Source organism: Staurois parvus, unplaced genomic scaffold, assembly GCF_062004578.1.
Source record: "Staurois parvus isolate SC_StPar_1 unplaced genomic scaffold, SC_StPar_1.0 ptg000303l, whole genome shotgun sequence".
Classification (NCBI taxonomy): Eukaryota; Metazoa; Chordata; class Amphibia; order Anura; family Ranidae; genus Staurois; species Staurois parvus.
This window is the reverse complement of record NW_028318099.1, coordinates 7,371,846-7,387,023: the sequence shown is the minus strand read 5'-3', so window position 1 is coordinate 7,387,023 and position 15,178 is coordinate 7,371,846. Positions and strand designations below refer to the sequence as shown.

Here is a 15,178-nt window from a genome sequence, read left to right as displayed (position 1 = left end):
TTTCCACCCAGTCCTGAGATTGCCACAGCACTTAACCTTGGTGACCTGACTCTCTTTATTACAGTAATGCACACGGCTAGGTCACTTCCCCATCCCTTGCAAAGGATTGAGCAGTGAAGCAATAACAGTAACTGATCATGTCATCTATGTTCTTTCCTCCTTTCCTCATCTGGGGAGTTCTTAAAGGGATAACAACAGCATGAAACCAAGTCAAATCCAGGTATTAACACTAGCTGCATTTATAAATACATTTAAATTGGTTCCAAAGGCTAAAGTTTTTTTTACCTTCGTGAATTCTATGCATAAAGGTAAAACACCTTCTGTGTGCTGCCTCCCTACCCCTAATACTCACCTGAGCCCCCTCTCGATCCAGTGAAATGCACGGGAGCCTCGGCTTTCTCTCTCCTCATTGGCTGACACAGCTTCGGGAGCCATTGGCTTCCACTGCTGTCAATCACAGCCAGTGAGTTAATGAGGAGAGAGCAGGGCCAAGACACGACTATGTGTCTTATGGATGCATAGAGCGAGATTTGGGAGTGAGCACAAACCAGTGCCCCCTATAGCAAGTGGCTTGCTATTGGGAGCACTGGTCAAGGCGGAGGAGATAGGAGTGCCATTGAGGGACTCAAGAAGAAGAGGATTTGGGCTGCTCTGTGCAAATCCATTGCACAGAGCAGGTAAGTATGACGTCTAATTTTTTTTTTAGAAAAAAAGCCAACCTTTAACTTCCTCCCACCCGCCATATAAGGTAATGACAGGTAAAAGGCGGTTCTCTCGTTCTGGGAGGACATCATATGACGTCCCCCCCACTCTAACTGCGTGTGCGCGGCTCCGGGAGCATGCAGCACGGCAATCGGTGGTGGGCTGTGTCCCTCGGACACAGCGGATCAATGATCAACAGAAAGAGCCGAAGATGTCGGCTTGGTCATGTGATCAGCTGTGTCCAATCACAGCTGATCCCATGTAAATAAGGAAATGCCGGTTATCGACATTTCTCTCCTCACGAGCGGTCATGCTGACAGCTCGAGAGGAGATAAGAGCCGGTAATCGGCATTCCTCGGAGGGGACATGTACACTGATCATCAGGGCACTGATGATCAGTGTAGCCCCAGCAGTGCCACCTGTCAGTGCCCATCAATGCCAGCTGTAAGTGCTCATCAATGCCACCTGCCAGTGCACATCAGTGACTCATCAATGCCCCATATCAGTGCCTACCAGTGCACATCAATGCCACATATCAGTGCCCATCTGAGCTGCCTTTCAGTGTAACCAGTCAGTGCCACCTATCAGTGCTGCCAATCAGTGCCAGTCAGTGTCGCCTATCAGTGACAGTCAGTGCCACCTATAAGTGCGCATCAGTGCCTGTCACTGCTGCCTATCAGTGCTGCCTAAAAGTGCCAGTCAGTGTCGCCTATCAGTGCCAGTCAGTGACACCTATCAGTGCCATATATGAGTACTGCCTTTCAGTGCCCATCAGTGATGCCTGTCAATGCCCATCAGTGCCACCTACTAGCGCCTCCTCATCAGTGCCCATCACTGAAGCCTCATTAGCGCACATCAGCGAACATTTAATAACAAAAACTAAGAAAAAACTTTTTTTTTTCAAAATTTTCAGTTGTTTTTGGTTTGTTTAGCAAAAAATAAAAAACCCAGGAGGTGATTAAATACCACCAAGAGAAAGCTCCGTCTCAAAAAAATTATAAAAATTTCATATGGGTACAGTGTTGCATGACCGCACAATTGTCAATCACACTGTGACAGCGCTGAAAGCTGAAAACTAGCCTGGGCAGGAAAGGGGTATAAGCGCCCTGTAGGCAAGTGGTTAATATCACTTTAAGGATTTATTACAAATGCATAACTGCTTTGTCCATATCTGCCTAGAGTTCATCTTTAATTCCAAAGCGTAGAATAAAAAGGAAATATTTTAGATGAACTAAGGTAAACAAAAACAAAGACACCATAGCAGTGGCTAATGAAATGAGTAGTGGCCTCTACCACAATTGTCAATGCTTATACTTCTTCCAAACAATGCCCAGATCCACCACAGTCATACTTAGAACATAAAATGGTGTCACGTCACCTCCTCTTCTCTAAAGGTGGCCACTGTACAGATACAATTCCTGCAAGTGTGTTCAAGATTACCAATTGCCAGTTAAAGGGAAACTAAGGAGCTATGACACCTAGATAGCTGACTATAGTTTGGGTCGTGTATGTACAGTTAATGCTCCCAACTGAAGTAGAAGAACTGTTTATGGGTAGAAAGAACTGTTCATACACATTTTCTGTTTAAAGTGGCTGTGGCTGTACCAGCCACTACATTGTTAAGGCAGCAAATGGGCAGAGCATTGAACGTACATTTATGAAATATCAGGTGACATTTAATTTGTGCTGCTGAGTCTTTGCCATTATGGAGGCATACAGTGGGGCTCACAGAAAACGTTTCATCAGTACACCTTAATCATAGTTCTGTGTTGTAGCAGGCTGCAGTACAAAAAGTTTGGGTCAGCATTTTCATAATGCTGAAATGTGGCTGTCAAGGGGTGTGAGAGAGGTAATCATGGAACCAAAAGGTGCAAGTTTATCTTTTATTGTATATGTTCATTTATTTTAGGAAAGTACTGGGAGGTTCCCCAAGGCCAGAGCTCTATTATTAGAGCCTTGGGGCACAGGAACCTGGCAAATAAAGTAACAGTCCTTAGCTATAATCCATTTTTATTCAAAGAACATTCTTTAACTGGTTCAAAGCTGGATTTGAATATTGTGACAATGTGTACATAAGCTTATGATATGAAACAATTATGTATCATAATAACTATACAGAAAATAATTAAAGTCTTTGCCTCGTCAGCCTATAGACACAGGCGTTCATAGCATGTAAGTAAACATTACCTTCATGTTCCCTCTAGAAAAATGATCAGATCAGGGACATGACTTAAATGTATTCTGGGAATGAAATGGTAAGAGGCAGGGGCAGACTGACAACTCATGGGGCCCCCGGGCAATAGGGGATCATGGGGCTCCTGTGTCCTTGCCCAAACTCAAAAAAGCCTATGATAAAAAGGTACCAGGGGCATCTCATGGGGCCCCCTACTGACCCCGGTCCCTCGGTCAGTGCCTGAGTTTCCAAATGGTCAGTCCGCCCCTGGTAAGAAGTATACATTTTTGGCACAGATTACTAGCAGAAGGCTATTTTATAGGTTTTAAAGGCCTCATATGTGGCCCTTACAATAAATGTGACACTATAGTCATCCCCATTTGTGGGGGACACAGCATTAGAGAGCGCAGGTAACTAAGTTACACCTAAGGTGTCCAAAGTTACGCAGAAAATCCATAACTCAGAGTGTTCTCATATGTAAATATCGACTTACTACAAAAAGACCACTACAAGTGGTATTGAGAAAAAAAAGGAGGTGGGGGACAGGAAGGGTACTTGGCTATGTCTCTTGAATTCCCAATTGTTCATGACTGCCTCATCAATGTAATGGGCAGCTTCATTGACCAATTGTGAATTGAAACTTAAAGTGGAACTTCACTCTCTCAATCAACATGAACTATGTATGTTTAATCCTCATTCTGCTAGCATTAGTAAATGGATAGGAAAGTATATCATATTTACTTGTTTTACATTTTATTCATTTCTTCAGTTACTTCCTGGTTTCCATGCCTTGGCAAATTATGTCCTACATCCCAGCATTCTTCAGGAGGGGAGGGAGGGCTCTCAGCTCAGCCAATGCCTGATCTAAGGGTAGATGGATTCTAGGAAGTAAATGCTACATGAATCATCTGCTCCTGCTCAAAATGGCCACTGCCAGAAATGCCAGGAGGTGCTTTTCAAAATGATTTTTCAGCAAAATAAAGCATGAAGACATGGATGGATGGGAGTTTGATTTGAATATTAACAATGAATTAAATAGAATGTTTGGTTTGTGGTGCTCAAATGCAGAGCAGTTCCACTTTAAGTGTCAGTTTCTAGCTGAAAGACTATTAGTCTTCTATGAAGGAGGTATGTTGTGAATAGTTGTAAGTGCTCTGCAAAGCAGTGTGTGCTAAAACAGTGTCATATGTATATGATATAATTAAATACATCCTATCATGTCAAGTGCTGAATTACAAATTATGTCTCTCAGCCACTAGAAAGGAATGAAATGTTTGACTTAGGGGCTTTCAGGGAAGGCAAATTGCTGCATCTGATCCCAAAACTGCCAACTGGGCAACATGGTACAAGATTAATACTGGGCACACAGTCATTGATATTTATAAATTTTATTGCACAGAAATGCAAGTCTAAAGCCATAAACAGTGATACAAAATAAGAATCTCTAAAAACTTACCGTTTCATATCCTCCCAGTTTTTGAGCAGCTTGAAACATAGTCCAAAGGTTAACTGTTAGAAGGACAATAAGTATTTAGATAAGCATTAACCAGCGCACTTCAAACAAATGACAAGTTAATTATTTTATTCACAAGAAAATTAAGCATGGTAAACAATGGTGTGAAAAAATTATATGTAGATCGCATATGTTAAATATAATATACACACATCTAACTAATTTTTTTGTTTTACATAAAGAACACACACTTTACACACAGCTAACAACATTAATACAATGGGGGATATTTACTAAAACTGGAGCACACCGAATCTGCAGCAGCTGAGCATAGTAACCAATCAGCCTCAAACTTCAACACGTTCAATTAAGTGTTGATAAGAAAACCTAGAAGCTGATTGGTTACTATGCAGAGCTGCACCAGATTCTATGTGCTACAGTTTTAGTAATCCCCCCCCCCCCCCTCGAATGTGTGTATATAAGATTTAGATAAGTGCAAAAAAGTACTACAGAGTAGATGTATTTATTTTTCATTTGAAGTCTATAGCATGCGTTCTAAAAAGCATTAGGGGTTTTATCTCGGGTCAAAAGAATTACCCAATTACACTGTGATAAATTATATATTAAAATACTTGAAATGAATTTCTAGTGTTGTACATTTTAGGAGTATGGATGGTATACATGTAGAAAGAATCATTGATTTCAACCCTGATCAAGCCTAGGTATACTTAGGCACTTACAGTATCTCGCAGGAGTACACCCCTCACATTTTTGTAAATATTTTATTCTATCGTTTCATGTGACAACACTGAACAAGTGACACTTTGCTACAATGTAAAGTAGTGAGTGTACAACTTGTATAACAGTGTAAATTTTCTGTCCCCTCAAAATAACTCAACACACAGCCATTAATATCTAAACCACTGGCAACAAAAGTGAGTACACCCCTAAGTGAAAATGTCCAGATTGGGCCCAAAGTGTCAATATTTTGTGTGGCCACCATTATTTTCCAGCACTGCCTTAACCCTCTTTGGCATGGAGTGATGACATCACGGAGCTGGTGGATGTTAGAGACCTTGCGCTCCTCCACCTTCAGTTTGAGGATGCCCCACAGATGCTCAATAGAGTTTAGGTCTGGAGACATGTTTGGCCAGTCTACCACTTTTACCTTCAGCTTCTTTAGCAAGGCAGTGGTCACCTGGAGGTGTGTTTGGGGTCTTTATGTTGGAATACTGCACTGCAGCCCAGTCTCTGAAGGGAGGGGATCAGGCTCTACTTCAGTATGAGGGGTGTACTCACTTCTGTGAGATAATGTATTTACCAACCCAAAGTTTAGAGCATGTATATTTTAACACTGGAAATACAGTATGCCATGCGCGCAGACTGTCCAGCTGTACAAAGGCGCACCCTGAAAACCCATTTCTTCAGGGAAGCCTACCCCACCCTCACCTAATTGCCGACCTCCTCCACTCTTCCTACCACTCCATCCCACACAGCCATTTCCTCCTGTACCACTATCCCCTCCCTCCTAGATTGTAAGCTCCAAGGAGCAGGGCCCTCAAACCCCTTGTGTATTGTATTGTTATTGTATTGTTTCATGTTCTGTCCCCCACTATAATGTACAGCGCTGAGCAAACTTTTTGGAGCTATATAAATATTGTATAATAATAATAATACAAAGGCCCTCTGGAGCTTAGGGATCTATTTGTATTAGACATGTGTCAGATGGGTACTGGGGTCCCCCCCAGCATCACCCAGATGAGCATGAGGCTCATTTCCATCTTGTGGCAAATGCTTACAAAGTAAAAAAGTGTTTGAAGTTTTAGTTACATGGGGAAGGTAAAAATGGGTGTTGCACCAGGGACCTTTGATGACTTCATCCGTCAAACCATTCATAAATATAAACTTGCAAATGCAACTAAAGACGTTTTAAGATACATTTTTGTTTTTTTAAGGAAAAGCATCTTCCAGCACATAAACTTCCTGTTTAATAATTTCAAACACTGAACGCAGTGTTATAATACACAGCAACATAAATAAAATGAAACATTCACATTGAAATTTAGGACTAACATAGAATGGACTGCTGCTGGTTTTATTACTTTAATAAAGAATAGTTATTTGACATTCCTTAAAATAAATGCCTAAAAGGAGAATTTTGTATCCCTTAAACTATTTTAAACTACTCTCTGGCATTTTAGCATGCAAATGTGACTTTTTGTCAAAACATAACCCCTTTGATTAGAACAGTATTTTTATATCTGCTCATTATTACCTCTATGTAAAGGCAAAAGCATTCTGCCAATTTTCTGTGGTCTAAAATATGATATGTTGTCCAAGTTTACCATAAAATATTACCCTCGGTCAAGTAAAACACAGTAGTGGTTCACTTTATCCATCCTGTCACATGTAAACTGGAAAACCAGCCAGTATCAAAATCATATTTAAAATAAATTACAAAACAGAAATAGACCATAATGGATAAGCAATGCAGTGAAAACTGGTCTATCCGCAAGTTTCTACTTAACTAATGCTATATTTACAGTCTTACTCAGGTGAATCTAGAATAATAGAAGAGCTGAAATACTTGTATATCTTAGGTGATCAGAATTCGAGGCATTTGGGTATGTGATCACTGCTGAAAGGAAGGATATAAGAGAAGTCCTAGTCTTGTGTCACTAGCTATTGCAATGAAATCTCCCAAACTGGTGCCAAGTTGTAGTTTTATTACGTAACTGTCCTGTTTGTGATGTCACTAAAATTGTTATGCTGGCACAAAACACTATAAAGTTATGTACAAAAGAAATAAAGTTTTCAGTTTTTGTTTTTTTTTTTATTTTGCACTTTTGTTAACCACTTGCCCTCCAGAGGATTTACCCCCTTTCTTGACCAGGCCATTTTGTGCGATACGGCGCTGTGTTATTTTAACTGACAATTGCACAGTCATGCAACGCTGCAGCCAAATGAATTTTTTGTCCTTTTTTTCCCGCAAATAGAGGTTTCTTTTAGTGGTATTTGATCGCCTCTGTCTTTTTTATTTTTTGCGCTACAAACAAAAAAGCTGACAATTTTGAGAAAAAAAACTATATTTTTCACTTTTTGCTATTAAACATGTCCAGTAAACTATTTTTTTAAATCTAATTTTGTCATAAATTAAGGCCAAAATGTATTCTGCTACATGTCTTTGCTAACCCCAATACGTATAAATTAATTGGTTTACATGAACGTTATAGCGTTTACAAATGGTGGTATAGATACTGGAATTTTTTTAGTTTTACACTAGTAATAGCGGTGATCAGCGACTTATAGCGGGACTGCGGCGGGCATTCTGACACTGGGGGGAAACTGACTTACTGTCACTGACATCCCCAGTGACACTAATACAGTGATCAGTGCTAATAAAAAGCACTGACACTGTACTAATGACAATGGTCAGGAAGGGGTTAACAACTGGGGCGATCAAAGGGTTAACTGTGTGCTATTTTACAGTGTGCTGTGTGCGCTTTACTGTGTCATCACGTTGCTTTGTATGGCTGTCCTATGCAGAGCCATACAAAGCAATGTGCAGGAGCTGACAGGGGAGAGATCTGTATTGTTTACATACAGGTCTCTCCCCTGTCGTGATACACGGCGATTGCCGGGTGCCAGCAGGGAATCACCGGCCAGGACCTGGTGATCAACAGGTGAGGCCGGCAATGGCGGCGTGGGTAGGGCGTGTGCGCCTCTACCCAGAAATACAAAATCACATATATATGTGGTTTTGCGCACCCCAATAGGGCGACAGAAAAGCGGTTAATGCAACCAAAAAAATCAACAAACAAAACTAAAAGGGATGAAAAAAATGAAGCATTATTGGTTGAGAGAATATTTAAGAAATTCAGCAGGAAAACATCAGTTACAGAGGAACTTCACCCGCTGTTCAAAAAATAAAAGCTGTCAGCTTCAAGTGCTCTTTTTTTCCAGCTCTACCATCTTGGATTTGGGAGTTCGCTGTCACTTCCTGATGACCACAGCCAGCTCCTCGCTACACATATGTGTGATCTGCCAACTGAGGGAGACTATCGCCAACTGAGGGCTACATCATCCTCCTCCAAGTGAGGAGGGGGCAGATTGAAGGCTATATCATCCTCCCACCAGGTGTAGAGTGAAGGACTGGGAAGATATACCTGCTGAAAAAGGTACTTGCTGATGCAAAAAAACATGCAAAGTGGAAGAAGGAAGCTGAAGGATTAGAATAACAATATGCTATAATTGTGATTGAAGGTCTGCTTTATGGGGAGAATGAGCTACTGTACATCAGACTATAAAAACACTCTTTTCCTTAAGTTGTCAGAAAGATGTAGCAGGCATCATATTCAGATTAAAGCGTATTCATTTGATCTGCAGATGAATGAAACAGAGTAAATACAAGTGTAACAATGTTACACTTAACAGTGTTACTACACATTGTGGTTTAAAATCAATGGAAACCTGATTAATAGAAATCTGTGAAGGTGCAGCATATGGATGATACAGTAGTTGCTTGTTCTATTATGAAGATGTAATCCAGCTAGAAGAGATGTAACCAGCTACAAACAGAGCAGTGCAATAGACACACGGTGGTAGGAGAGAGTACTGCGACCAATTTTTCTGATCAGGCAGGTTTTTAAGTAGCAAAAAAACAATATACTGATGGACAGCTGGAAATAATGGGTTAGAAAATTTAGAACTCACATATAAATTATGAATGAATGCAGCTCTGTATTCATTAGTAAATAGTTTCATGTATTTAAAGCAACTAGTATAGCCTGAATTTAAATTTCTATCAGTCTCTTTCAATCCCTTGCACAGCAGTACTTACACTGGAAAAGGGAGAGGGAGCACTAGGAGTCAATCAGATGTGCTGCATCTAAATGTGAGCATGAAGCTGGAAGCAGTGTGAGCAGTAAAATAACCTCATCCTTCTGCTGCTGCTCTTAGCCCATCCAATCACGGGCAGGTGGGGAGATGATACCATTGTACTTCTTCAGTTGTGTCATCCACTTGGCTGTGTTGTCTGGCAATGCAGGTCAAATCTCAAGACCGGGTGGACACAGGGGCGGACTGACCATTTGGAAACTCAGGCACTGCCCAAGGGCCCGGGGTCAGTAGGGGGCCCCACGAGATGTCAGTCCGCCCCTGGGTGGACAGAAGTACATCCAGCTGTATTGAAACTTTGTATTTAGTGGTTTAACTGGAATTCAGCTTTAACAAAAGTGTAGCATTAGGTAAAGCTTCCAAGCCAATCTACTAGTATCTGCTCAAAAAGTTAGTCTTTTGAAGCTTCCTGCAGCAGTACTGATCAACCAGTTCTGTGCTGCACTATAGCAGAATTACTGCTACAGGGTGGCACGGGTGCACTAAATCACGTATATATCCACGTAGGGGGCACACACCCTATCCGCGCCGCCATTTGCGGCCTCAGCTATCAATCACAGGGTCCCAGCCGGTGATTACTCACTTGCAGCGGGTGATCGCCGAGTTTCCCCAAGAGGGGAGAGACCTGTGTATAAACACCACACATCTCTCTCCTGTAAGCTTCTGTACACTGCTTTGTATGGCTCTGCATAGCACAGTCATACAAAGCAGTGTGCTTACAGTAAAGCACACACACAGCTAACATAGTGAAACAGCACACAGTTAACCCTTTGATCACTCCAGATGTTAACCCCTTCCTGCCCAGTGCCATTAGTACAGTGTCAGTGCTTTTTATAAGCACTGATCACTGTATTGGTGTCACTGGGGATGTCAGTGACACCATGTCAGTTCCCCCCAGGTTCAGAACGTCAGCTGCAGTCCTGCTATAAGTCACTGATCGCCGCCATTACTAAAAAAAAAAAAAAATTCCAGTGTCTATACCTCCATTTGTAAATGCTATAACTTTCACGTAAACCAACTAATTTACATATATTGGGATTTTTTTTTTTTTTTAGCAAAGACGAAGCAGAATACATTTTGGCCTAAATTAATTATGAGATTTTATTTTTTTTATTTTTTTTTTACTGGACATGTTTAATAGCAAAAAGTCAAAAATATTGTTTTTTTTCTCAAAATTGTAGGTTTTTTTTTTATTTATAGTGCAAAATACAAAAACCGCACAGGTGATCAAATACCACCAAAAGAAAGCTCTATTTGTCTGTAAAAAAAAGGACATAAATTGGGTGCAGCGTTGCATGACCGCACAACTGTCAAAGTAATGCAGTGCCGTATGCAAAAAATGGCCTGGTCAGGAAGGGGGGTAAATCTTCTGCAGGGCAAGTGTTTAAAGCACAGAGAGTAGGTTTATGATTTAGTCTTCTAGAATCTGCAGGTAACAAGTTGGGACATCTACTCTAGCACCCAAGGTAAAACTGCCCAAATGTGTCCCATGCCACTCCATGCAAGTCTAAGGAGTGTAGGCGTATGTATCAGCCCCTATAACCCAGTTACAACAAACAGATCTTAATCCACTTCCTACATACATATGGTTTAGTTTGCTTGCTGGGCTTGCAAGAAAACTCATCAAATTAAAAGCAGCTCCACAGCAGAGGATTTAAGACCTGTTTGTTTAATAGTCTTTTGTTTATGGGAAGTTCTGGAAAATTAAAATTAGAAAATGCACCCTTCGACACAAAACAATTTTGAAAGCCTGACTGCATCTTACAGTGTTCTTTCAAAGCCATTAACAGATTTACAGAGGTCTTGATTTAATCTAAATCAATGCATAATGTAACAAAGCTGTTCAGAGCACATTCATTGCTCTTCGATTTCAAGCAGCCCGTTTGGAGACAAACATTGTAATCATCTGCAGTTATTCAAGTTTATCATAGTTGCCAGAGCTCGGCAGCAGTCAGTGTCAATTAGGTATGTAAATTGTTATGTAAAACATGCAGGGGTGACATTCCTCATAAAAATAACACATGGCTTCATCGGAGGGAAAATATCCTCAGTGTAGATTTTACACTCAAGGGGATGGGAGAAAGCACTTGTGTTGCTGAACAAAGTGCTGCTTTGTTATTAGTGGTCATGTATGAATCTGACTTTCCATCCCCTGGACAGGCATGCTATTCAATATATCATTACAAGAGTTTCCTTCATGAGGAATATGGAGATTCACACTACTCAACCTCATTCACATTGAAGTTCCCAATTTACAACTGCAAACAATGCAAAGTAAGGAACACATAGCAGCTAATCCGTAAATTAGCTGTCATTTTTCTAACTGATCTAAACTGAAGGAAGGTGATACTTGATTAGTTACTAATGGTGTTTGGACATCATTACTCTTTGGTGTGTCAGGAAAGTTGTAGAAGACATTCTAGTTCCAAATCCATGAGTGGGTTCAGCTGCGCTGGTATAAACTGAACAGAGAAGTACTATGCTGCAACAGAATCAGGAATTGGCTTCTTCTATCACTGCCCTTCGATGTATGAATTTGGCTTTATGTCTCTGTCGCTTTAATTTCACCAAAAATTGGCTCAAGTATGTATATGTGGTTATTATATTAGAATGAATACTCCTTTGGGATTAGCACATATGTGAATATTTTATTTAGTCTTTGAACTGCTGTAGAATTATGCAATGTTATACATATGAATAAGATTTCAACACATCTAGTAGAAATGGACCTGTACTGTATATTTTTCTGACACATGAATTAAATAGAAGTACTATACTTACTCCACTTTTTAAATTATTATTTTAGAATGACTTAATTCTCAGTGGTGGAACAGCCTTTAAAATGAAGAATAAAGTACCAAGAGCCTAAGACTGATCTCACTGTGAGGCCCTATCACATACAGTATATACACTCACCGGCCACTTTATTAAGTACACCTTGCTAGTGCCAAGAAAATATCTCCCACACCATTACACCCCAGCCAGAAGCATTGATAAAACAGGATGGATCCATGCTTTCATGTTGTGTACTCAAATTCTGACCCTACCATCTGAATGTCACAGCTGAAATTGAGACTCATCAGACCAGGTAGCATTTTTCCAATATTCTATTGTCCAATTTTGGTGAGCCTGTGCGAATTGTAGCCTCCGTTTCCTGTTCTTAGTTGACCGGAGTGGCACCTGGTGTGGTCTTCTGCTGCAGTAGCCCATCTTCCTCAAGGTTCACCGTGTTGTGTGTTCAGAGATGGTATTTTGCATACCTTGGTTGTAACGAGTGGTCATTTGAATTACTGTTGCCAATCATCTCGAAACAGTTTGCCTATTCTTATCTGTCCTCTGACATCAACAAGGCATTTTCGTCCACACAACGTCCACTAACTGGATATTTTCTTTTTTGGGCCATTCTCTGTAAACCCTAGGGATAGTTGTGTGTGAAAATCCCAGTAGATCAGCAGTTTATGAAATACTCAGACCAGCCCGGTACCAACAACCATGCCACGTTCAAGTCACTTAAATCCGCTTTCTTCTCCATCTGATGCTTGGTTTGAACTTCAGTAAGTCATCTTCACCATGTCTAGATGCCTAAATGCATTGAGTTCCACATATACCAAGCAATTGAACAGGTGTATCTAATAAAGTGGCTGGTGAGTGTACATGACAATAGGCAACATCATAATGTGTAACTTAAATAAAAGTTACATTGTAAACTATATAGATAAGTCATGCACATGTGGAACAGGTAAGTTCTACAGCCTAATCATCAAAGACCCAAATAGTCTCATGCTGTGAATTTCCATTTTTTCAATCAAATTTGAGAAATCCCCACTATGTGTCTGCTATGTGTTCCTATGCACACAGCCTACCTAAAATAACACTGTATATAAAGTAATATTTAGTTCTTACATTTTGTAGTTGCTTTTTTGGAGTAAATTTAGACATATGACTATATAGTCAGTTTCTATTGCTTAGAATAGGTGGCATTGTGCAGATAAAGGACAGACTTCACAGACAATTTTTTCAAAATGCATTAACATACAATGCAGAACCCAACCCTTGAGCTAGGACAGGCTGTTCAAATCTAGTTTACAAATAATAATGAGATCTGCCAACACAATAAAAACAGGTTTAATTAAGTTGAGTATAAACACCCAAGCACCATCCTTACATTACATAGCAAGGGAAAGCTAGGTAGGGTTTTTAATCAAATAAAAGCAATTAGAGGTAAGCAGCAATTTTTAAGTTTTTTTATGCTATGTGAATGGGAACGCATAAAAAGTATAAAGTAGATGTTATCCCAATTTGGCTGCAAAAGTAAAAATACACTTTAAAGCACAACGTCAGGCAACATTTTTTTTCACCAAACAGGGAAGGGTTTAGAAACTCCCCCCCTCCTGCCATCAGAATACACCAATCAGAATTGCAAATAATAGCCTGCAGCTCTAATCGAGCGGAGAAAATCCAACAGAGAGGTCGTAAAGACATCGATTAGCAATTCAACTTCTGCACAACCTCCCTGCCTGTACATGGATCGAAATTCAACTGGTGCCTGCTGAACTGGACGAATTTGGATCCATGGCCAGCTTAAAAACTTGTTATACGTGACTGAAGTTCCAAGCCCAATTCAGATTAAACTGGAGCAGAGGTTTATGCAGGATCATACTTTGGTGAATTTGTTGAAATATTCATGTTTATTGGGAGTAACAGTACAATGTAAGTTACACTACATGCCAAATAAACCTGACGTACAATTCCAGTCAAACCTAGCTAGTCTTAAAAATATCATCTCCTCCTTCCCAATACCTATGCTGACTAGCCGGTGTAAAAAAGATGTATTTATTTTTATTTATTACAGGTACTTATATTGCGCCATCAATTTATGGAGCGCTTTATATATATATATATTGTACATTCACATCAGTGCCTAACCCTCAAAGGGAGTACAATCTAAGGTCCCTAACTTACATTCATACATACGCATACTAGGGCCAATTTAGACAGGAGCTAATTAACCTACCAGCATGTCTTTGTATAAACTTACCTATTTTCAGCTTGCTCCAGTCCAGTCACACGATCCAGTTCCTGTGTCCACCAGCAGCAGCTGCAGGGGAGAGGAGGGAATGCCAACAATGGGACATGGGAGCCTATGGATGAAGTCACCGCTCCCCTTGGTGCTTTCTCCTCTCCCATGCACCCTCCCCTTTGACCAGACTGGAGTGGGCTGAAAATGTGTGTGTGTATATATATATATATATATATATATATATATATATATACACATACACACACACTTTTTGTTTTCTTTTTTACTCAGGCTAGTCAGCATAGGTGTTTGGAAGGGGGAGGGGACATTTTAAGACTAATTAGGTTTAGGTTAAAATTCTACTTAAAGTTGTATGTTCAGCTGATTATTTAAAAAGCAGCACTTACTTTGCTTAAAGCCTAAATATGGTATCCTTTCAATTGGAGTTTTTCTCTCTTTCATGTACTTATACAGTGCTACTAGAAATGCTTGCTCATCAGCTTTGCATTCTTCAGCCTTGCATCCATCTTCCACGGGGGCCTTTGGTTTTTCCTCAATTGGGATTTTCTTGCAGTTGCCATTGGCTGGCTTGGCTTTTGGTAAGCTTGTCTTTACTTCACATTTTACCTGGAAGAATTACACACATGATGTGACTGATATTGTATTTAGCAAATACTGGAGGCAAATAGGAAAATAGTGTGACTTTTTTCATTCTCATGTTTTCTACAGTAAGACTCCTACCACAGTAAACCTAACCTTAAAGTAGTACAATACTGGCGGATGTAAAAAAACAAGATTTAATACAGTCATATATTCGTTAAAATCATTAAATGTATTTCATATCTTGTAATTGCCTGCATCACAACATTTGAAGGATTTTGAAAAATACAGCATTAGGAGCCAGTTAGTTGTGCTGCATCCACATGTGCTGACA

General features: G+C 40.2%; 1 protein-coding gene across 2 annotated transcripts in view; it reads right to left on the bottom strand.

The window, feature by feature from the left end:
* The window catches only part of ARID5B (AT-rich interaction domain 5B), a 392,920-nt gene that overhangs the window by 60,755 nt on the left and 316,987 nt on the right, over positions 1-15,178 (bottom strand). For both annotated transcript variants that reach the window (XM_089683203.1, XM_089683204.1), the window contains 2 exons: positions 14,652-14,871; positions 4,332-4,384 (listed from right to left, as the gene is read on the bottom strand). In XM_089683203.1, the coding sequence (XP_089539329.1) occupies positions 4,332-4,384; positions 14,652-14,871 (273 nt within the window). The remainder of the gene's footprint in view (positions 1-4,331; positions 4,385-14,651; positions 14,872-15,178) is intronic.